This window comes from Pogona vitticeps, chromosome 7 (assembly GCF_051106095.1).
Source record: "Pogona vitticeps strain Pit_001003342236 chromosome 7, PviZW2.1, whole genome shotgun sequence".
NCBI lineage: Eukaryota > Metazoa > Chordata > Lepidosauria > Squamata > Agamidae > Pogona > Pogona vitticeps.
Window position 1 is genome coordinate 29,243,273 of NC_135789.1, and position 22,923 is coordinate 29,266,195.

A 22,923-nucleotide genomic window follows, 5' to 3' on the forward strand; every position below is an offset into this window, starting at 1 on the left:
CTCAGGGAGAAGAGTGGGATATAAATCCAGTAAAATTACAGAAACTATGATGTATTTAGGTGATTCTGGAATATGTAAGAGATATAGCCTAACCTCTCATTTTATTTTATTTATATATATATATTTTTTTTCCAGTAACCAATGCTAATGAATTGGGACTTTCCCCCTTTCTTCCTCCCATGTCCGCACTCTATGGTGCTACAAATGTGCTCCTAAGTCTGTCCAACACTCTGCAGCTGGTTTTCAGGGTGCAGGATCAAGCCACAATGCTGAGAGATTCCCTCACTGGATCTTGGACACGATCCACATCCCAAGTTTTAAAATTGACTTTCTCCACACTAACCTACCTTGCCTTTATGTGATTAATGCTGCACCAGATGCTGGCCAGTATAAATTCAGGCGGGCTTTAGCACTAGAAGAGAAGGTCAGAAGCTGAACTAGAGGTAAAGCAAGCTTCTTGAAGGACCATGAACACATTGCAATGTGCAGAATGGGCCTCCAAATTTGCTCCTGTTCCTGCCTTCCTTTTGCGTCATACCTTCTCCACGGCAATAGTCTCTTTAACTGAGAAGTTAGGAAAGCCATTTCAAATAAACAAATTTTACACTCCAATACTAACAGGACCAAGAGAGACACAATGGTGGAAGTCACCAGGAATAAGTTGAGGCCTCAATCCATAATGACTCCGAAAGTGAATCTGTTATGTTTCTCACACAACCAAAAACCTGTCGTTCATCCCCATGGAGGAAAACTGAAGTCCTGTATTTAGGAACGCCACTGTCATGGCACCAAAAGGGTCTCCTCCCACATGGGCCCCAGAGGACTTGGCCTCTAAAGAAAGAGAAGCCACAAAAGGATTCGATCTATGTCAGCTATTGCACCCTTAGGAGAAACCCTCCTTCCCTATACTGACAATGGGCAGTAAACAGTATGCATTAACTGGGTTTATCCAACCTGGATGAGAGGGGAAGGGCAGGAACTGCCTTTCTCAGTTATGACAAGGAAGCCCGATGTATACTTTCAAGAGATTACCTTGCCATTTAAGAGACTGTATTGCATCAAGTAGAATATCAATACCACAATAAATAAAGCGCAAGCGGACGGTATTCTTCGATATTTCCCTTTCTCCTCAGAAGACATTGCTCAGGAAAACCCCTGCATCTGTTACATCTCACTGCCTGATCTGGACACTTGAGATTAAGAGACACCGTTTCCTTTCCTTTCACCGACAGCTCCGGGAGGAGAGTTAAACTGCAGGTCAAAGACAAAGCACCATACCTTGGCCCAAGAACAATACTTTTCATTCAAATCCACAAGCCAGACCATCGCCCCCTCCCACAACATGGCCTGCCTTTCTCTTACCAACACTGCCCCCCTTTTCTAGTCATCCCCAGCAATTAATCCCCCAAGAAACACGTTTGATTAAATCTTTTCAAGCAAATCCTTTGCTTTGCTTTTGTTAGTTCACTTCTTGTCAACATCTATTAAAATATGCCTTTAATTCTCCCACAATCTTAAAAAACACCGATTCCACTGTCTTCAACTTTAATCAACTGTATGGCCGGCATTTTTCATTTCATAATAATGCACTGCTTGGAATTCAAGAGGCAGACTCAACATCAATCATTCCGCAAGAATTTTTCTACTGCAATAAATATGCAAATGAGCAAAAGGCAGTCAGTCGTATTTCAGGCCCGACTTGCTAGTGTTTTAAAAAAAGACACAAATTTATTAATTGCCGTTGGCCAGCGGAATCCTATTACTTTGGGCATTGATTACAAAGCTGTGTGAGTGATTATCGTGCAACTCGCGGGCTATCCAGGCATGAGGAAAAATTATTAAAGCAAGGGAGAGATTATCAACTCAGAATAACAATAAGCTTTAACATTTTAAGGCCTCTAACTTTGGCAACAAAGAATTACGCCACTGTTCTGGCACATCACCACCCCCAAAGTTGGGTGGTGGCTTTGGTGGCTTTTTCTAGAACAGGCAGCATCCTCTGGCTGCCCACCTTTCGCGCATCATCTATCCCAGGTTGCAATGCCAAGAGATGAGTCCAAACTACTGATGGTCTACTTACTGTTCTAAAATAGTAACACAAGTCATGGCCATGACGTGCCAAACAGAAAAAAAAATGGGGCCAAGACAGAACGCCTAGATTTCCTTGAAGGTACTGCATGGACCCCAAGAAGAAATACAGGTAAAGCTCAAGGTGGCTACATAAAAGGTCCCATGTTCGGCCTCCGGCATTTGCACCTAAAGCTGGAAAAGAACTCCCAAGTGAAACATGGAAAGCTTCCATCAGCCAGAGTTGACAATACTGGGCAAGACGGACCAATGGTCTGACTCACTCAAAGGCAACTTCCTGTATCCTGCAACACAGGTTTTCCAGGTAGAGAATAATCGGACGTGGTTTGCCCTTCCCTTCTTCTGGGGGCAATCCTGAGACTGTACAGCTTGGCCAAGGCTACACAGGTTGGCTCTACTCCCAGGAGGCATCGGGGGGAATCGAATTTCCAACCTCTGGTTCTACAGTCACACTCCTAAACCCCTGAGATATCCAGAAAGTTATTTCAAATATACATGTATTACATTATGATGTGCCACCAAGTCATCTACAACTCATGGGGAACCTATGAATGAACAATCTCAAAAATGTCCTGCCCTCAGCCACTCTGCTCAGCTTTCACAAACTCAAGCCTGTGGGCTCTAGTAAGGAGTAAATCCACCTCATATTTGCTCTTCCTCCTTTCCTGATGCCTTCCCAGCGTTATTGTCTTTTCCAGAGAATCCTGCCTTCTCATGATGTGGCCAGAGTAGGAGAGTGTCAGTTGCAACATTTCTGCTTCCAGTTCAGGCTCGATTTATCTGGGCCCACTTGTTCATCTTTCTGGCAGTCCAGAGTATCCCCCAAGCTCTCTTCCAGCTCCACATTTCAAACAAATCAATTTTTTTTCTCTTCAGCTTTCTTTCTCGTCCAGCTTTTCACAACCATACATAGTGATCAGAAAAATAGGAAGGTGGGTGATATTCCCCTCAGTCTTCTGTGACACATCCTTACACTGGATGATCTTTTCGAGTTCCTTCACTGCTATCTTCCCATTGCTTCCAGACTACTTCTGATTTCTTGGCTGCAATCTCCATTTGGATTGATGACTGAACCAAGGTATATAAAATCTCTAACTATTTCAATTTCTTCGTCATGACTACAGAAGAACTACACAACACAAGGAAGAAATTGCAATAGTCTTCTTAACATTCAGCTGCAACCCTGCTTTGGGACTTTCCCCTTTCATTTTCCCCAATCATAGTCCCAAGTCATTGTTGCTATCTGCCAGTAAGATGGTGTTCATCTGCATATCTTAAATTACTGATGTTTCTTCCACCAGTTTTCACTCCTCCTTACATTACACGTATACATTACATGTATATTTTAAATATGCACAACATCCAAGGAGATATATTATTTTGGCCATCTCTGTCCTTGACCAGAACTCACTGCAAGCCTCAGAAATATACAGATGTCAGGGATATGATGCCCTTTATCCAGCTGTATGCCACTTCCAATAAACTTCTTTACTATAGTTATTTCATTCATAGCAATACCTGTTCACACTGCAACTGGGGAAAGACTCCCCCCCCCTTGAAGGAATAAGGCAGTAAGGAACAGAAAAGCCACTGCTCTCTGGGTAGGGACCAATGGGCGTGAGGCTGATCTATAGCTTTGAAAAGCTATTTTCCCGGCGTCAGGCACCTTCTCATGCCCTTGTGTAAACAACACATGTGGAGGTGGAGCATAACTATGCTGGAATTCAATGCTCTGTGCACAATGTACCCATCTAAGAATCTTTGAGTTTCATTCAAAGAAGAAATCAAGCTCTAGTCATTTTGCATACAAAGAGGAGAATGTGTTTCTAGATTTCGTGCACAGAAAAATAAGCTTGAAAGTATATGGGCTGAAACCAGGTAAAATAAAAAAGGAAGTGTGGGTTGAGCAGGATTTTTAGGGAGTTTAATGTGACTCCTTCTTAAGGTGTGAGTGAGTCCTCAAAGGCCTGGTCAGACAGACTGTAGAAAGGGCTATTTTATCTCATTCAGACATGAAAAAGGTTTGTTTTCTGGATTATAATCCCCAGAATCCTATCTCTGAACCTGGTGAAAGCCAGGAGTCACATAGTTTTTTTAAAGCCTTTTTCGCCCAGTCCTGCTGAGACAAACAAAGTACAGTAAATAGGAAAAAAAGGAAAAGAAAACTCTTAAAGTCTCTGGCTTTTCCTATTCCCCATTGCTTAGTGCTCGGCCCTGCAATGGCTCGCTCTCTTCAGAGCTCCAAACCCCCTACTCTCACTCATTACAAGATTAAATGATTTATATATTGTTTAAATAACTAGGATTCCCAGCTGTTTCTCCAACAGCATGAAGTACAGGCTTCCAGCTCCAGCCCTGATTGAAACAGTACCCACTGTAGATTAGCTATAAATAAAAATAGAAAGCTTGGAACTGTAAACGGAGGGAGGGTGAGCAAACGAGCACCAGTAATTAAGCACTGTCAGGACTTGGAAGTTACCAGATTTCAATTTAAAAATAAAATTTAGAAAATACTAAATGTGGGTTACTAGAAAGACAAATAAGCAGGTTCTAGATTACATCAAGCTTGACTTCTTGCTACAAACAAAAGTGTCTAAATTGAGGCTATCATTGTGCCAACATATCACAAGAACACAAGATTCTGTGGAAAAGATAGAGTGAGGAAAATGAAACGCAGTACGAAAGCAGGCAGACTTTGCATGAAATGGCCTGTCTCAAAAAACAAAGCCTTGAACTTTAGTTTGTAAGAGCTGAACGGGTCTGTTAGTGACAGGACTTTTTGGACATTATTAATTTGGATGTTATTTGATAGCACATCAGCATCACCACTCCAAGGCAAAAAGTCCCAGCATCATAAGAAGAGTTGCATTATGCCAACTCCAATTTATCTGCATATAAGCCAGTACAGTCTCCTCTGAAAGAGAAAAGCTGTCCAGGATCTCAGAAAGGGTGTTTCCATTTTTCCAAATAGAGATATCTTGGGCTGAAGAAAAGTATTGGTTTATCAAAACCCAAGTGCTGGCTTGCTTTGACTACCGAGCAGTTGTACAACATCTCCTACAGAAATCCAGCTAATTGGTTTAACCAGATGCGGCTAACCAGATCTCCATAGCCCAGGAAGCTATGACATGGAACAGAGCTGTTTCTCCAACTCTGATGTTCCAGGTCTTTCTCCTGAGTAGATGAGCTTAAAATTGAGCTGTGCCTTGCAGGCTTACTGGAGCCATTGTATCTGGGTGCACCCTGCACTTTTGGCCCTATTCATTGCTGAAAAGCGGGGCTCTTTCCCAAATTAAACTTCATTCCAATGGGATCCTTTTAAAGTGATGCTTGTGGTCAACTGAAATAGGGAAGGTTAGAAACATTTTAATAAATAAATAAGGCCAATACAGAACTGCAGTATCATGAAAGGTTGAAAGCACTTCTGTTGCAAACTTCTACTTGGTCACTATGAAAAAGCTAGAGGTGGGTAGAAAAGAGGTGGGGGGGAGCAGTGGTGCTGAGAGACTGAGGCGATACTCAGATGCTAGCTACTCTGAGGCAGCAGCAATGCAAGGCTACTGGCCCCAAATCAAGCTTGCTTGGTTGAGTCAAAACCACAGCACCTTACAGTGCTTAAAACACTCTCTGGGCAGTTTACAATTTAATTATGCAGGCTACACATTGCTCCCAACACCCAGAGTGAGCTGGGTAAATTTTACCAAAACATTTTAAAGCCAGATTAAAAACATTCTATAAATGAAGATCCAACGACAATCTAAAAATCATTTAAAAGGGGGGGGGGGGAGAGAGAGAGAACGATCTAAAGACCAAAGGCCCTTCAGAACAGCACAGTTTTTCCAAATTCCCAGCTGATGCAGCTTATGGGCCTGGATTTCCCACCAAAACTTCTGGCTAATAATCTTAACTTTCTCTTCAAAAAATCTACTGCATTTCTGTAGGGGGTGTTCTCTGTCTGTGGAGGAGAGGGAAGAGAGAAAGCGTATAAACACAGTCCTATGGAAATTCAGTAAGGTTAAAAAAAAAAAAAAAGAACACAGGAAAGATCAATGCCAGGCGTGCAATTGACATGAGCACCCAACAGAGAAGCACACACCCCAGTGCTCCTTTTCTACATAAAGAATAGAGGGATCCTGGGGGAACCTACCAGGGGGTGGAATTTTTAATTAATGGGTCTCTTTAATGTGCAAATCAAGTTCAGACTGCTAGTTCTGACTGGCATTGGTTATGGAAACCGGTGGGGGGGCACTCTATTGAACATGGACGATCCTAAAACAGAGGCACCCACCCTCATCTGCTTAGAGATGAGATGAAGGCAGAGTAGCAAGAGGGAACAGAAATATAAATGGTGGAGCAAGGGAGACAAATAGGTGGGGGAAGGAAGCGACTTCAGGTAGTTGCATCCAAGACTGAAAACAAGACTGCTGTAAAATATGTTCATAAAAATATTTTAAAAATATGCATTATATTTCATAGCAGCTGCTAAGATACAAAAAGGGGAGTCCACTTAGTCTATTTTTGCACGGAGACTTCAGGATGGAGAAACCACTGTTTTAAACACACTTGCACACCCATATTTAGTACCACAGTACTCTCTGATTTGGAGCTGGCAGTAATCCACAAGCCGCAGGTCCTTCCACACTACAGTGGTGCCTCGCTAGACAGTTACCCCGCATGACAGTTTTTTCGCTAGACATTGACTTTTTGCGATCACTACAGCGATTCGCAAAACAGTGATTCCTATGGGGGAATTTCGCTGGACAATGTTTGGTCCCTGCTTCGCAAACCGATTTTCGCTAGACAATGATTTTGACAACTCCCTCCGTGCTCGCAAAACGGGTGTTTTCGGGACCTAAGCTTCGCAAGACAGCTATTTAAACAGCTGATCGGCGGTTCGCAAAGTGGCTTTCCTATGGCCGATCTTCGCTAGACAACGAAGATTCTTCCCCGCTGGAACGCATTAAACAGGTTTCAAGGCATTCCAATGGGGAAATGCTTTTCGCTAGACAATGATTTCGCTAAACAGCAATTTCAGTGGAACGGATTATCATCGTCTAGTGAGGCACCACTGTATATAGCCCATAGAAGAAGTTTAAGAAAGCTAGGGAAGAAGATACTTTATGCCCCAGAAGAGGAGACCCAACTTTTAGGGCCAAAGGATGCTGCTAATACATTGCCACAGGCCATTGTTTCAAATCATATTGTTTAGAGTGGTAGAATATACCAGATGGGCAGGATATAAATTGAATAAATAAATTAAATAAATAAAAATTTATATGAGGAATACATTTAGCTGCATGGCTTCTACAGAATTGAATTACCTGTCCTTTTGGTCCTGTTAACTTTGTCCCGGAAGCAGTTCTACAGGGTTTTCTTCCCAAAACCCAAGTAGGATCTCACAACGGTCCTTCCAGGTTCAGCTTCCAAAACCAGACAAGACCAATATGTTTAAGGTAAGACAGTGGAACACGAAACTCAAGAAGCTCTTAACAAGTTTTTGTCCTGCCACCATCACTGCATATTTAGAGAGAGTTTTCTTGGTGGCTGCTTTCTGGATTGCTTTTCCGACGGAGGCTAAGCTGTCTTCCCACTGGTAACTAAAGAGCCTTTAAAGTGTTTTGGAAAGGACTTTTAAGTTCTTCACACACTGGTATCAGCCTGATTAAGTGATGTTTTTATCCACAAACGCTCATGTACTGTATGATGATTTTTTTAGTGATAAAAGAGTTTGGAAAATTATTGTGCAAAGCAACTGCAATTATGTTTCCAAGCTCTACTTTCAGAAACTAGCTGCTGTTATAGTTGTAACTTTTACAATGTAAGTGTTTCCCCATATCTCAAAAGTAATGGAAACAGTTTTAATCAGTTTTTCAGAAACTAGCTGCCGTTATAGTTGTAACTTTTACAATGTAACTGTTTCCCCATATCTCAAAAATAACGGAAAGTTTTAGTCAGTTTTTTAAAAGAAATACACAGTATCTGAACCGCGCAAGTCAGAGGACAGTAATACAAACATATTTTCTTCCCTTCCACCTCATGACTGCCTAACATTCACAACAGAGTATAAGACAGCACTTGAATCATCTGATATTCCCTCTCCATCATTCAGTGAGGTCATATACCCCAACTATAAAAGGGGTATAGCTGGGGTATATGAAGAAGTTAGTTACACAGTAAGAGTAACGCTATCTCTATTAAGTACTGTAACAACTGCAATGTAAGTTTGTATTTGTAATTTGCTACAAACAAATTTGTTGTGAAAATTAGATCCCTGTTAATGAAAAAAAGAAAAAAATACAAGTAACTATTCATAGCTGTGCTCTGCTGTGAGGTAGACAAGACTTGGGAAAAATGAGCAGCCCACGATCACCCTTTTGAGTCTCATAAGTCAGGCTGGATCCAAACTGAAGCCAGTACGATATCAGCAGCAGCATGTTGGACTGGGACTTGAGGTATACAGGTTCTGGTCTCTGCTAAGCCACGAGACTCATGGGGTCATCTTGGGCCAGTCAATATCCCACAGGCCTACCTCACGTGATTGCTGTACAGAGAAAATGGGAGAAATGAAAGCTATGTTTACCGCCTTGAGTTTACTAGAGGAAAATCAGGGCATAATGTAAACAAACCAACATTTGTCCTCTCCTTTCTTAGCAGAACCACTTGGCTACCAGCTCATACCCACAACCAATTCCCATCCACTTTAGCTAGCCAGTCATTAAATAAGTTATTTATAAGGTGGGAGGGGGCTCCAGGATTTCTGTGCTTTTACAGTGGTGCCCCGCATAGCGAGGTTAATCCGTTCCAGATTATCCTTCGCTATGGGGAAACATCGCTATATGGAACGGAAAAGTAAACTTCGTTTAATGCGTTCCAAATGGGCCCAAAACTCAACGTTCTGCGATGTTTCCCCATAGTGGCAGCCATTTTCGTGCCCTCGGTAAGCGAGGGCAGGGTGCGAAAATGCTGCGCGCGACCATTTTGGGTCTTCCAGCAGCCATTGCTGATTTTTAAAAAACGCTATGCAAAGATCAGTAAGCGAAACGCTTACCAATCATCGCCAAGCAATTTTTGCCCATTGGAACCGTCAGTATGCCTTCGCATTAGTGATCCCAAAAAACGAATCGCTATGCGAATTCATCGTTATAAGGTGCGCTCATTAAGCGAGGCACCACTGTATACTGATGGCTATTTAAGCCTGCATTTTGCTTTTAAGAGAGAAGTGAGAGTATGTGACCTGGGCACTCTTGGTATTCTCAACATCTCAAATACCCAAACAGAGCCACATTGCCCCTTTAAAAACAAACAAACATCATCCTAGATAAAATTATAGCCATAAACTTTTTCCCCCTGCAGTGCAGCCTAATTAATTCTTGTTCCATACACAAAGGGAAATGCCGGGTGACAAATGGGTGTGAAGCTTGAAAGCTGCCACGTCGGCAAAACATTTTCTACTTCAATTTATAAGCAATTTTGCAGTAAATCATCCACCAGGATCCGAGATCCACCGGCAGCCGAAAACAGCCAGACCATGCTGTGGCAGGCCAGCCAAGATATGAAAGAAGCAACCTTCAGGGGAATGGATGCAGGGCCCCCCTCTCACCCCGCTACTTCCCATAAACCTTTATAGCTCCACCTAAATACTATCTAACAGAAGTTCTTCTTCCATAGCAAAGCTTGTGTGGCATTCAGACTTACAGAATCACTGAACTACAGAGTTGGAAGGGGTTCAACTCCTGGTCCATGCAAGAAAGCAATAGCTAATGCATCTCTGACAGATGACCATCCAACCTCTGTTTGGAAACATCTAACGGAGAAGACCGCTACCTTCTCAACAGCTCCTACCCATGTTTAGTATGACTCTCCTTTCTTGCAATTCATATTGATTGGTTCAGGACCTGCTCTCCAAAGCAGCTGGATACAAGCTTGCTCCATTTCCATGCAACAGCCAATTGGACATTTGAAGAAAGCTACCACATCACCTCTCAATCTTGTCTTCTCCGAGCTAAACTGACCCACCTCCCTCAACTCTTCCGTGTAAGGCTCAATCCCCTTTACTGCCCCAAGCAGCACCCCTCTGGAGGTGCTGTGGCTTCTCAATATCCCTCTTAAAAGATACTGCCCAGAACTTATTAAAGGAGAACAGAATGGTACTATTACTTCCTTGATCAGGGCACAACATTGCTGTTGATGCTACCTAGAACTGCATTGCCATTTTCACTACTCCAGGGCAAGAAAGAAGATACAGCGTCACCGTTGGGAGGAAACAGGCAAGGCATGTGGTACATCTGTTGCTCTACTTCCCTCATGTAGTCTCAGCAAACAGGAGGACTGACTTCACACATGTGTGGCTTTTATAGTCATATTTAGGCTTTAAGAACGAGATAGGTAAGGAAGTGGGAGACAGTTCTCCCCTCCTCCCTGTCACATTTTCATTGCTCTCCTCATATGGAGAGATTTAGAGGCTCCCCATATGACTCAGCCTGCTGGATCGTGTGGAGAGCTTCTCACGCATACAGAGCGGCCTTCTCCTGCAGAAAATTATTCTCCAGCTAAAGAGCTTGACAGAAAAGCTTCCCCAGTTCATGTGTTTTATCTATAAGGGCTGAAGGGTTGGTTGTCTGTTATTAGAACCTCAAAGTTGGCTAATCAGAGGCAGATGCGACATGAAGGACAGTTGCATTCTCATGAGACACCCGAATTATCAGAAAGGGCAAAATGTAGCCTAACACATACCCCATGATCTCCCCCCCTTGAGTGGGAGGATGGGGACTTGGTATCCTTTTTTTGCAAAACAACTTATTTTCCTGATCCCAGAGGCCAGCATGTTTTTGCATGGAGGAAAATCACAGGCTCCCCCCCCCCCACCATGGAGCCTGGAAACAACAACAAAATCAGAACCACTTTGATCAGCTTTGGGTCATATGGGGCTGCTTTCGAATGCAAAACTGCACAAATCTAGACCAACTCCATGAAAGTTGCTAATCCTTGGGGTAGATACTTACATAACAAATCATCACTAAAGAGGAAATAATCCAAAGTATTTTCCCTATAAAGCCCTTCGCAAAGACCAGCTCCTCCTGTACTACCCAAGCCCTAAAATTATGAGAGGTCACCAGCCTGTGAAGATCCTCACATGGTTATGTATGGCAGGTAACCTAACTCAAGGTCAGGCCTTTGCAACCGTAGCCTTCAGTCATAAAATGCATTCTTCAGAGAGATCTGCATCACACTTAAATCATTAACTTTTCAGCACCAGTCTGAGACCTTTCTATTATGTCAGCCCTTTTTGGTATTGTACACTTCTACTGACATGTGTACATAAAGTAGCTTTATTCCTGTGGTGCTTTTAGATCCGCTTACTACCGTGCCAGTTTCAGCCTTTGTTTCTGTTAAATAATTGCTCCTTTTAACTGATTGTCTTATTGTGCTACTCTTGTTTCGATTTACACAGATTTCAATTACACGTTTTTATTGTAATATCACACTGAGAACTGTTAGAGGGCAAAAAAAAAAACCCAAACCCTTAGAAATTAGTACAATGAAAATGTTAGGATTAAACTTGTAGGACAAGAACCACCTCAGTTGCCTAGAACCAGCCCGATTTCGGCACCAAGAATGACACATTGAATCCAATGAGGAGTTCCTTTTTTAAGTGACTTCAATTTCACCGTCGGATGCTGCCAAAATGAAGTAGATCTGTGACAGAGCTATGACAAAATGCCTGGCTTTTTAAAAAAAAATGTTAACTTTAGCTTTGCTTCTAAAGGAATTTCCGTTATATATAAAAACTACACCGCTTTTCGGAATCTGTACGTTAAGCTCTATGTTCGTAGTTGTGTTTTGCTTACGGGAAATATCAAAATGTCAACCATTGTTTCTGCTAAAGGTCTTTAGTGATATTGTGGTTTTCCGCGCCTGTAATGAAACATGCCGCTCACTGCAGTTTGTAATGCATCTCATTAAATACGTTAATGGCACACGTTTTACTAAAAGGTCAGGCTTACGATTGTGGGACTTCGCCTTTTAAACTTTTTTTTTTTTTAAGAGGCCTGGTTTAAAGCTACAGCTGTGATGCCTAAAGCACTTCTCTGGATGTAGATCTGGAAATGAGAAACCCATTTCACGTTATTTCACCGGTGAATTAGCATCATAATCTGTCCCAAAACACTTTTTAGGGGGGGTCCTATAAACATGATCATCACATCTGGAAAGAGGAGATGAACTAGCTACCCAGTTGCCTTGCTATTCAGAGGCTTGACAGCAGTGGAATCTTCTGTAAGGGGACAGGTTCTAAGGAACTAAGGAGCTGTTTAACTCTGAAAAGTGTGTTATGAAACAATGCTCTCAACCATTCATATCTTGTGTCCAGCTAAGAACTGTCGGATCACAACATGATAGAAACAGAACACTCAATTTTGGAGAGAAAAGGAATTCTACGTACAGTATATGTAGAGAGAGAAAGAGAGAGAGAGATTCACACATCCATTATTAGTATCAATGCTGGCAAAAAGCTGGTGTTATACAAATCTACCTTGCCAGAGGACTGTTCTGAGGAACTGAAACCTTGCTCCATGCTCTGTACTATAGTTTTACGGTTCTATGAAGCTTCATGACACACACACACATTCTTTCCCTTTCAATCCAGCATTTCTTTAACATAGCAATTCTCTTTAATTCAGACCCCTGTACAGTGGTGCCTCGCTTGATGAGGATAATCCATTCCAGCAAAATCGCTATAGAACGAAATCATCTTCAAGCAAAAGTAAAAAACCCATTGAAATGCATTGAAAACCGGTTTAAATGCGTTCCAATGGGCGAAATACCTCAGCGTCCAGCGAAGATCCTCCATAGGATGGCCATTTTCTGGTGCCTGTATAGTGAGGAATCCGTCCTAAAAGACAGTGGGGAGCCATTTTGCACAGCGGGCAGCCATTCTGAAAACCCAACGATCAGCTGTTTTGATTGTCGTTACGTGAATATCGGTTCCCAAAGCAGGGAACCGATCGTCGTTAAATGAAAAAAACCCATACAAACATTGTTTTGCAATTGCTATAGCAATCACAAAATACTGATCGCTGAGCGATTTCCTTGTCTAACGAGGTAATCGTTCAAGCAGGGCACCACTGTATATGTCAGGAGCAATAACCTCATAGCTGTTCTAAATCACAAACCCAAATCCCTCAATGGCTGCAGTGTAAAGTTATATATACCTGCAGACGTTCGCAGGCAGTTGTGCCAAGACAGTCCATGTTGTGTGCTGAATTATACAACGATGGTGCCACCAGCTGCACATCACCATGGAACTGTCTGCTTTAGCCCTGGCAAAACGTATGCAGCAGCATGGGCAACGCAAACTTAAGTTCAGAATAAACAAACAAACACCGGATATATAAGAGGCAGGCAGAGATGGGCTTACTGTTCTTGAGTGCATCAGCAAATTCTTGCCCTCCTCTTTTCTTAAACTCCAAGAAAGTATCTGGCTGAGGAAGCTGGTTGGCCGTCAGGAGGACCTTCTGCAGTTTAATCCTTCCTTCTAGCAGCTGATCCCACAGGGCTTTGGAAAAAGAGACAATGAATTTTTTTTTGTACAGTTACACGTTCTTCTACAACTGTGGTCTGTCAAAAGCAGTGGCCCAAATCCTACTGGATATTTACGCCCACGGAAATAAATAAATAAATAAATAAATAAATAAATAAATAAATAAATAAATAAATAAATAAATAAATAAATTAATAAATAAATCACATACATACATACATACATACATACATACATACATACATACATACATACATACATACATACATACATAACTGCAGCTGAGAAGAGAAAAAAAATGCCTTCTAGTTTCCTGTTTGTTTTGCATATTTTTTCTTTGTTTTGGTTTTTAAAGCAAAACAAAATGCAGAGGTCCAGCACTATATTTACTGAAAGATACAAGAGGCCAAATGAACATTTGGGGGAACAATTTATTTTTGTGGGGAGACTTTGTGGGGATTGCCAAAAAGCTCTAGAAAGACACAGGGCATATTTGTTTTGAGTAAAATGGAAATGCATCAAACTTCTATTTGAACTGTGGAAGTCATTTTTCAGATCAATCCCTCTCTGAGCAACGTAGTGTAATACGAGATGTATAGATACACACAAACATTGATGTGTATATATTGCACAACAGAACGACACAATAAAACCAAATCTTGGCTCAAAGAAAAAGAAGAAAAAAAAGGAGAAGCAGACACGAGCAAAATAATACAATTTAAAGCCAGAATAAAGTCACTAAAGGGCTTGGCAGAAGAGAAGGGTCTTTGGGGACCCTCGTGAAACTCTTTACACAAAGGATGGACCAATTTCCAAGGTGCAGAACTAGCAAGGAGAAAGCTCTGCTCCTGGTAAAAGGCAAAACAGATGAATGGCAAAGCTTTACTTCTAAGTCTGATTTTAAGGTACAAAGAAGCTTCGAAGGATGGTGGCCAGAGATGGGGAACGTGTGGTCCCCAGATGTTCTTTGACTGCAGCTCCAGCCATCCCTTAGGCACTGGCGACACTGGCGTGCTCTGGTCCATGGGGTCATGAAAAGTCGGACAAGACTAAATGACTAAACAACAACAACAACACTGGCTATGCCTGAAGGGAGCTGCAATCCAACATTTGGAAGACGACAAGTCCCCCCACTTAAAGGATTTAAGAAAACCACAAGCACACACATAATGTGTCTATAGTCTGCCTCTGTGTCTATAGTCTGCCTCTAAATCTTACATGTTGAGGGCACCACACCACCAAACACAGAGGCTTTACCTGATCAAAACTCATTTACAAAATCATTATTCTTGCTGGATATCTGACATTTGTTACCTGTAGATGTCAAGGGCAGGTCCTTACCACCTGTAAGAAACTCTTTACAGGTACAGCAGATGCTCTACTGCTTAGGCGCCAGTCCTTCCCATTTAAAATAACCAGTCTTGTTTTAAAACTGGACTCCTGATTCTCCCAGCAGAAAAATTAGAAAAAGCTTCACCAGGACCTCAAAAGAAAAGACACCACCTATACTCACCTATCTGGTTTTTCACAGCTTTTCCTTTTTCCACTTCTTCAGCCACTTTTTCTTTGGAAAAGGTCAGCAGTGTCCCATCATCTTTGCTCTCGTTCACATCCATCATTCTGTCCCCTGGCTCTTGGGTATTTTCTTCCGAGTCTGTTTCACCTTCGCTGCCTTCTTCTGTGTGCAAACTTTCACCCTCGTCCTCTTCATCTTCATCCGTGCTCCCTATTTCATCCATTTCATCCATCTGCTCGGCAAATTTCTCAAAATCATCAATTGCCTGGAAAGTGAACGCTGGTGTCTTCTGCTTCTCTGATGGTTTTCTTGCTCCCTCTGGGCTACGATCAAGGCCAGTTGCCTTATCTTCCTCTTCTTCGTCTTCTCCCTCCTCCTCTTCCTCAATTTCTGGATTCTCATCATCCAGGCTCTCCTCTAGAGGTTCACTGTCAAGGTCTTCTTCATCGGTCATCTCCTCACCTGAACTTTCTTCACCTATAAGTTAAGAAGAAACAACAGTTAACACGGTTCAGGATAATCTGTAATGGCAACCACCAGTAACCCAACAAGAGAACTTAATAATAATAAATAAATGAGAGCTGGTGTGACAGTGGGACTTCTCTCTTTCTTATTGCTGTTTATTTATCAGAGTTTTCATTTGTTCTTAGTCAAGGCTCTGGAATTTTATTCATTTATTTCATGAAATAAAATATTTCAATAATATTTTATTCATTTATTTCATTTCTATACCACCCAATTAGTGCGGAGCACAATTCTGGGCCATTCATAACAAAAAAAACAAACCACACAAGAACAATAAAAATCAATGAATAAAGACACAAACAAATTAAGTGACATCAAATCACAAACAGTGCAAAACATGCATATTAAAAGTGTCAGGGCACAGAGGAAAGAAAAATTCAACTTAAGTTTCCTTTAAAAACCTCTCTGAAGAGAAGCAGCTCCAACAGGCTACCTAACCTCACAAAGCTGATTTAAGGGTAAGGGAACTGCCCCATAATGCTTTCAGAAAGGACAGGTACAATTTATTATAAATAAATGCACAATTGCTATAGCATTATTCACAGCTATTCTAAAGTTCATATTCTAGCTGTAGGCAGACTTCATGCTTATGGGGCCTACTTAAATGTTTTAAATATTAAATATATAAAATGTTTTATTGCACAATATTAAGTTAGAATGTCTAATACAGGTTGTTTTTTTTATATTATTTGAAAGGTATGTTGATGTAATGTAGGAATTATTCTCTATTGTCATACTCTGTTGTGAACAGCCCGGAGTGGCCCTTGGCCAGATGGGTGGAATGAATGAATGAACAAACAAACAAACAACCCCCCCCCCAAAAACCCGCATAGAAACAAACTTTTAAAAAATTAAAACCCCTCAATGCCACTTAAACAAGAAAGAGGTATAAGCACGCTTGAGGAAACTCTAAGGTTTGGCAACAGGTAGATGATCCTCAGGAAAAAAAGGGGGGCATACTTTCTACAACAGCCAATTAAGTACTAAGGAGCTCAGTGGGCACAGAAGGCTGACTGCCCACTGAGGAAGAAGAAGGGCATGGTGGGTTCTGGCTCCCTGGCACACCAAACAGAAGCAATCAACAAGGCAAGATGTAGATTCTTCCAGTGAAGCCTACATTGGAGTGTCAGCAAAGCAGTATTAAATTTAGGAGGCAGACAATTCTTTTGTTGCCAGGGTGAACACTGAGCGTTCAGCAAAATGCAACCAGAAGCTACTGGACTTCAGCTCCTGATCCGTCCTAGGCAGCTGCACTGAGAGACTCAGTTCAACATCTGGATAGCTATGCTTTGCTCATCTTTGTCCTGAATCCTGATCTACCTTCTGCCCACTCTTCTCTGTTGGTTCAGCCTCTCTCCCAAAAGCCATGGAACCGTCTCGCCCATCACTAGCGCATGGATACAGCTAGTTAGCCATTCAGGTTGTTATCATCTGTTAGTTCTTGGCTGGAAGTGGTTGACGCTTAAAACACAATTATGAACAGCTAGACCTCTGCTCCTTATGAAATTATTTCTCATAACATCTCCCATACAACAGTATACAAAATAGCAGCTTCAAAAATTAGAGATTGGGGAGTCCTTTCCAGATTGAAACCTCAAACTCACACTTTGCCACTGTGGCAAAGGCTGAACTGATTATCAGACTCATTGATTAGCTGACAGCCTTTCCCATTAAATAATGAGATAATGGGTGAGCATTACAAGGTGATCAAGCTCCCTTGCACACATCTCTATAAAGACGGGGAGCTGGGAGCAAGAGGAAGGCGAAGAGATGTATAAAAGCAGGACACAGTTCTTCATAGAGCTATCTGTATAAAAAAAATGGGCTGCCAATTTTAGTTGCACAGATGCAATGGGGACCTGATAACAGGACCTCTTGAGACAGGAAAAAATTACGTCAACATTTTGAGACAAGAAGAGTAGCTTTGGCGCACACGTACTGAAAACAATGCAGTAAAACAGTGGAGACAAAGTATGGCCTATGGGCCAAAATGCAGGCCCCAAACCTGTTTTTGCAGCCTTGGAACCCATCCTCTGATGCTGCTGGTTTTTATTTAAATATTGAGCAGGCTTTTTATAATTCTATGTGGAGGCTTTGTGATAAAATGGCACCCAGAACCCCCCCTATTTTTTTAATAGAAACTCAGAAACTGTCACTCAGATTTGATGTTTCTTTACTTCTGGATATTTTACAGAAAGATGCAGCCCCTGGTGAGTCTTGGAAAGCTGGGGGGGGGGGGGGGAATACAAACATTCACATTTGCTGGAAGGAATGGCTTGGTTAGAAATATTCCAGGGAAGGCAAATCTACATAGGTTTTTCAGTTTAAAGAATTCAATACAGTGGTGCCTTACTTAATGGGCGCCCCGTTTAACGACGAATCCGCATAGCGACTAATTTTTTGCAATCGCTTTTGCGATCGCATTGCGATGTTTTAAATAGGAAAAAATCGCTTTGCGATGATCGGTACTCTGTTTCGCATACTGATCATCGCATAGCGATGATTTTCCAACAGCTGATCGGCGGTTCCAAAATGGCCGCTGGGTAAAAAAAAATGGCCACCCGCTGTGTTTTTGCTCGGATTCCTCGCTTGCCAGGCAGCAAAAATGGCCGCCGTATGGAGGATTTTCGCTTAAAGGTGAGTTTTAAGCCCATAGGAACGCATTGAAGGGGTTTCAATGCATTCCTATGGGCTTTTAAAAACCGCATAGCGACGAAATCGCTTTGCAGCGATTTTTGCTGCACAGATTATTGTCGCTATGTGGGGCACCACTGTATTGTCATTATTAATGCATAGACCACATGACTCAGGAACCAAATAGAACAAAATCTATACAGTTCAACACAGCCCCCAGCTCTGTTGCTCATACAAGTGACTGTCAGCATGGCACATGCTTTTTGCCACAGACGAACAGGAGAAATGTCTTTCCAGCGTACTGCAATCACATCATACAAGAATAGGCAATGATACTCCTTTAAACTACAAGTCCCACAACCCCCAGTTAACACGGCCAACAATCTTCCCTTTGACTGACTAGAAACATCTCTGACTTCTCTGCATTAAACTTCTATTTGATCCCCTTCATCTAGTCCATCACTAATACAAGACACTGCTTTAGAACCAAACAATCTCCTTTGACTGAAACAGAAAGGAACGAGAGAGCTGGGTGTCATTAGCCTAAGGGTGGCGCTGAACCCCAAAACTCCAGATGACTTCTTCCAATGGTTTCATATATGTGTTAAATAGCACTAGGCCAAAGGCCAGGGTAAAGACAAGTCCGTCAACACTGCATTCTGAGATCACCCTCCCAGGAAGAACCGAAGCCACTGCAGAACTATGCCTTCAAACAACATTCCAGAGAGGTGACCCAGATGGATACCACAGTCAATGGTATTGAAAACCACTAAAAGGTCCACAGAACTACCAAGGGCACATGTATATCTTGTCCCATTTATTTGCCATAAACGAACCTGATGCCAGACTGAAATGGATCTAGAAAATCCACCTCATGCAGGATCTACTGAAGCTGAGAAGCTGCTACACACTCCAGTACTTTGCCCCAAAAATGGGATATCAGAGACTTGCTATCAATTAGCATATTCACTTGGGTCAAGGGAAGATTTCTTGAGTACGGTTCTTACCACCACCGCTTTTACACAGGCTGAAACCGTGCCTTGCTGGAGTGAGGCGTTTACACATTCCCTCAGTCACCTTGCCAAGTCCAAGTTGCTTTTATGAGCCAAGAAGGGAAAAGATTCAGTGTCACACACATGCTGACAGGCAATGAGTCTCCAGGGTTTCAGCTGGAATTATTTTACCTGAGAGTTTTTTCATTAAAGCACTATTCAGACAAGATGAAGTATGGTGGTACCCGAGTCAGCTCGACAAAATCAAGGAAACGGCACAGGAGACAGGGACTGAGCAGAAGCCTACCTGATAGCTGAGTCTCTCCCCACATTTCTTCTTCCAAAGCTTTGCGAGATGTGGCCTTCCCATGGTATCGCTTATCAGCCTCCAGGAGATTCACAGAGGCGCCTTTCCGTATACGTCCCACAGAAAGGATGCTATCTTCAAGGACTCCTTCATCAAACTTCTCAATAACTTTGGCTGCAGTGGCTGTACGGGGAAAACGAGAGGATCAGTTTTTGGGGGAAATTGCTCTCCCTCTTTCCAAGACCCCCGAAATTTCCATCCTTTGCCAAACACATCCTGTCTCATGTTAGTTCCTATTCTTCCAACAAACCCTCTTTTTTTTTAAACTCCCTACATTCAATTTTATGCAAAGGGATTCATAGGCCACCTTAACTATGCCTTCGGGCCTCCTCTTACCCAAGCCTTCCCTTACTAACTTTGGCTTGTATGCCAGCTGCTCTCCTTCCTAAAGAAGGATGATTTTTGTCATAGGGACCTATGCCTTAATTACCTCCAGGTAATTAAAGCCCCACAAAGGCTGTAATGCAGTCTTTGTGGGGCTGCCCTTGAAGAGTTCAGAACCAGTGCACCTATTCATTACTGACCTACTTTCTTGAGTACCAATATTTTCATTTGATAGTTGGAAAGACAGAAAGCATGGTCCAATTGCAACCAGGACTAGCAGAATTGAGCAACTAGGAGCACAAGAACTATTTCATTTTTCGGTTTTATTCACACCTCAATCTTTGTTTCAAATCATTTCTAAACAACCACTCCCCTAAACTGCAACTACAGTTGCAGGTAAACAAGGATAACTTCTAACTCGGATTTAAACCCTGTTGCCTAAGTACGTAATGTTAGCATTAATCTTCATGGAAATGCAATGCTCCACTGTTACGTTTCAATAAGACTTGCAGATTACTAATTTTTTTATTACAACTCCATTAATTTCTGTGGCAGCTTTACTACCTGAAGAATTCTGGGAGTTGTAGTCCAACATTCCCACCCATCTTGCACATCTCTAAATTCTGTTGGGTTTTGCATTCATGACAAGCAGAGGGATGAAGAGGAAATGGCGCAAATTGGCTACTATAGGAAGGGGGCAGAGGCTTGTACCCAGCTAGTCCCAGATCAGACTCACTCTCTCAGAATCTTATCCACTCTATTAATACTGAAACACCAGCATCTCTATGAAATGGTAAAAGCACAAAGCTGAGGCTACCATTGTTTGGGCACATCAGGAGAAGGCAAGGCAACTTCTGAGGGGAAAAATCACTGGGGGGGGAGGAGGAGGAAAGAAACCAGTAGGAAAAGAGGAAAACCGATCATGAGAAGAATAAACTCAATAAAGGAACCCAAGGTTATTTATTTAGGCTGCAACACCAAAGCAGGCCTGTTAATTAATTTGTTCGTTTGTTTTATTTCACCCCTTAAAGGGACTCAGGGTGGCTCGCAGTATTAAAAGTAATAGAATTAAAAGCACAAGTTATACATTAGAAAAAGAATTAATCCATAAAACTGATTAGAGTACATTGAATAATTAAAAGTATGTGAGTTGCCCTAAATCAGCAGCCACTTGGCAGCACATAATAACCTCTTAATGGCAATTTTGAGAAGGGTATCTGAGACTTAAGTTGCATTCAGTACTTCTACGATAAACTACAAGTTAAGGATGAGGGAACAGAGTAATTCTACTGGAGGAATCTACGGTTATGAGGAGAATGTAGACCTCCACCTAACAATAAACAGGAAAATAAGAATTAAAAGTTGGGGGGAGGGGGTAATTAGCCCAGGTTGGTTTTCACACCTCTGGGATGCCCCCCAGATGGGCTTGCGTGCGAAAGTCCCCTCGTTCCCCTCATTAACTGGCTTTCTGGGACATTTTCCTCCTAGACACGTGTCTACCCACTCTCCCACCAGCCCCCCCGTGTGTAGACATACCCACGTGCTTAGTCGTAAAAACAATACCCGTGTCAGCCCCCCCTCCAACTCTGTTCCTCAAATGTTCTCCTCACTCTTTCTTTTCCATACGTCGGCACCCCCCCCGCCCGACACGTGTCCAGAGAGCGAGAGCAAGGGAGAACGCGCGCCTCCTGGGCGAGAAACCCACGTGGGGCCCCGTCCCCACGAGCAGCCCTGAAAAGGGAGGGTTGATTTATTCCTGTCCCTTTACATTTTTTAATTAATTGTATTTTGGGGGGGCCCTCACCGTCCTCCGGGTCGTCCTCCGGGTCTTGCTGGATGCGGGGCAGCGGGTTGAGGAGGCGCTCCAGTTCCTCAGCTAAGGGCGCCGCCATTTTGTCTCCTTCCCTCGCCCGCCCAGAAGGAGAAGGAGGGGGAGGGGGAGGAGCTAACGGGCCGCCTAAAGGGGCGTGGCTTCCGCTGAGGGAGGAGACGAACAGCCCTGAGGAGGCTGGTGTGAGGGGAAAGGTTGGCGTTGGCTTGGAAAAGTTACTTTTTTTTAAAATCCTCTACTCTTTTTGTTAAAGCTATGCTTATGGGGAAGAAGAAAAACAGCAACACCCCAAATTGCGCTCCTCAAAAGCTCATGCCAGCTTATGCTTACCCGTCTTATTTATTTTTATTATTTTATTTAAAATATTTTTTTACCCCTTTCTTCTTCAGAAAGACCCAAGGCGGCTTACAGCGTTCAAAGATAATGCTTAAAGGTTGCACAAGGCTCTCTTGGATATTAGAGAAATAGCTCTCTTCCTTACCCCCCCCCCTCTGTCTTTCAGCTTTTTGGAAAAGTTACTCTTTTTAAAATATATATATACCTGGAAAAGGGGGGAAAAGTCACTTCTCAAATTGGTTAGTTTGTTCAATTTTTTTTAAACCTCCCCATTAGTGCAAAGCACTCTTCCGGGTGGTTAACAATCCATGAAACCAGCTTAAGTAAAACAGCAAGCACAACTGTAACAAATACATAAATAAAACAAGTCTAATCAGCTGAAACAAAAGCTTATGCTAATTCCCAATTTTTAGGCCTGACCCTTTCTCTGGTCTGGCCCTGTGCACCAGCAAGGCGGATAAGAAACAAGCCATATGCTTGCAAGAATTGAGGAGGAGGAGGAGGACAATGGCCATGAGATCCATTGATAGCAATGGATTAAAATGCGGGGCAATACATTTTGTTGGATCACTAAAAATGTACAAATAAACTAAGTATTCCAGAACTCCTCATGAAGCAAATGCAAAATAATATAATCGTGTGCCACCAAGTCCATTCTGACTCATCATGACTCTTTCCAGGGTTTTCCAGGTAGAAGAAATACTTAGAAGTGCTTGACCAATTCCTTCTTCTATGGGTGTCCTGAGACTGTGTCACTTGCCCAAGGCAACC

At 42.4% G+C, this 22,923-nt stretch overlaps 1 protein-coding gene across 5 annotated transcripts in view; it reads right to left on the reverse strand.

Annotated features, from left to right (window-relative positions):
• AATF (apoptosis antagonizing transcription factor) overlaps window positions 1-21,947 on the reverse strand; it is a 95,039-nt gene extending 73,092 nt beyond the window's left edge. For 4 of the 5 annotated variants that reach the window (XR_012080709.2, XR_012080710.2, XM_072978514.2 and 1 more), the window contains exons 1-4: window positions 21,790-21,936; window positions 19,602-19,784; window positions 15,141-15,620; window positions 13,505-13,642 (exon numbers count right to left, since the gene is read on the reverse strand). Coding sequence is in view for 3 of the 5 variants with exons in the window: in XM_072978514.2 (XP_072834615.2) it covers window positions 13,505-13,642; window positions 15,141-15,620; window positions 19,602-19,784; window positions 21,790-21,877 (889 nt within the window). In the remaining 2 variants the exon portion in view is untranslated. Of the gene's footprint in view, window positions 1-13,504; window positions 13,643-15,140; window positions 15,621-19,601; window positions 19,785-21,789 lie in introns of all 5 variants that reach the window. The other variant, XM_020786940.3, reaches the window with a different exon arrangement.
• Between the last annotated feature and the right edge of the window lie 976 nt (window positions 21,948-22,923).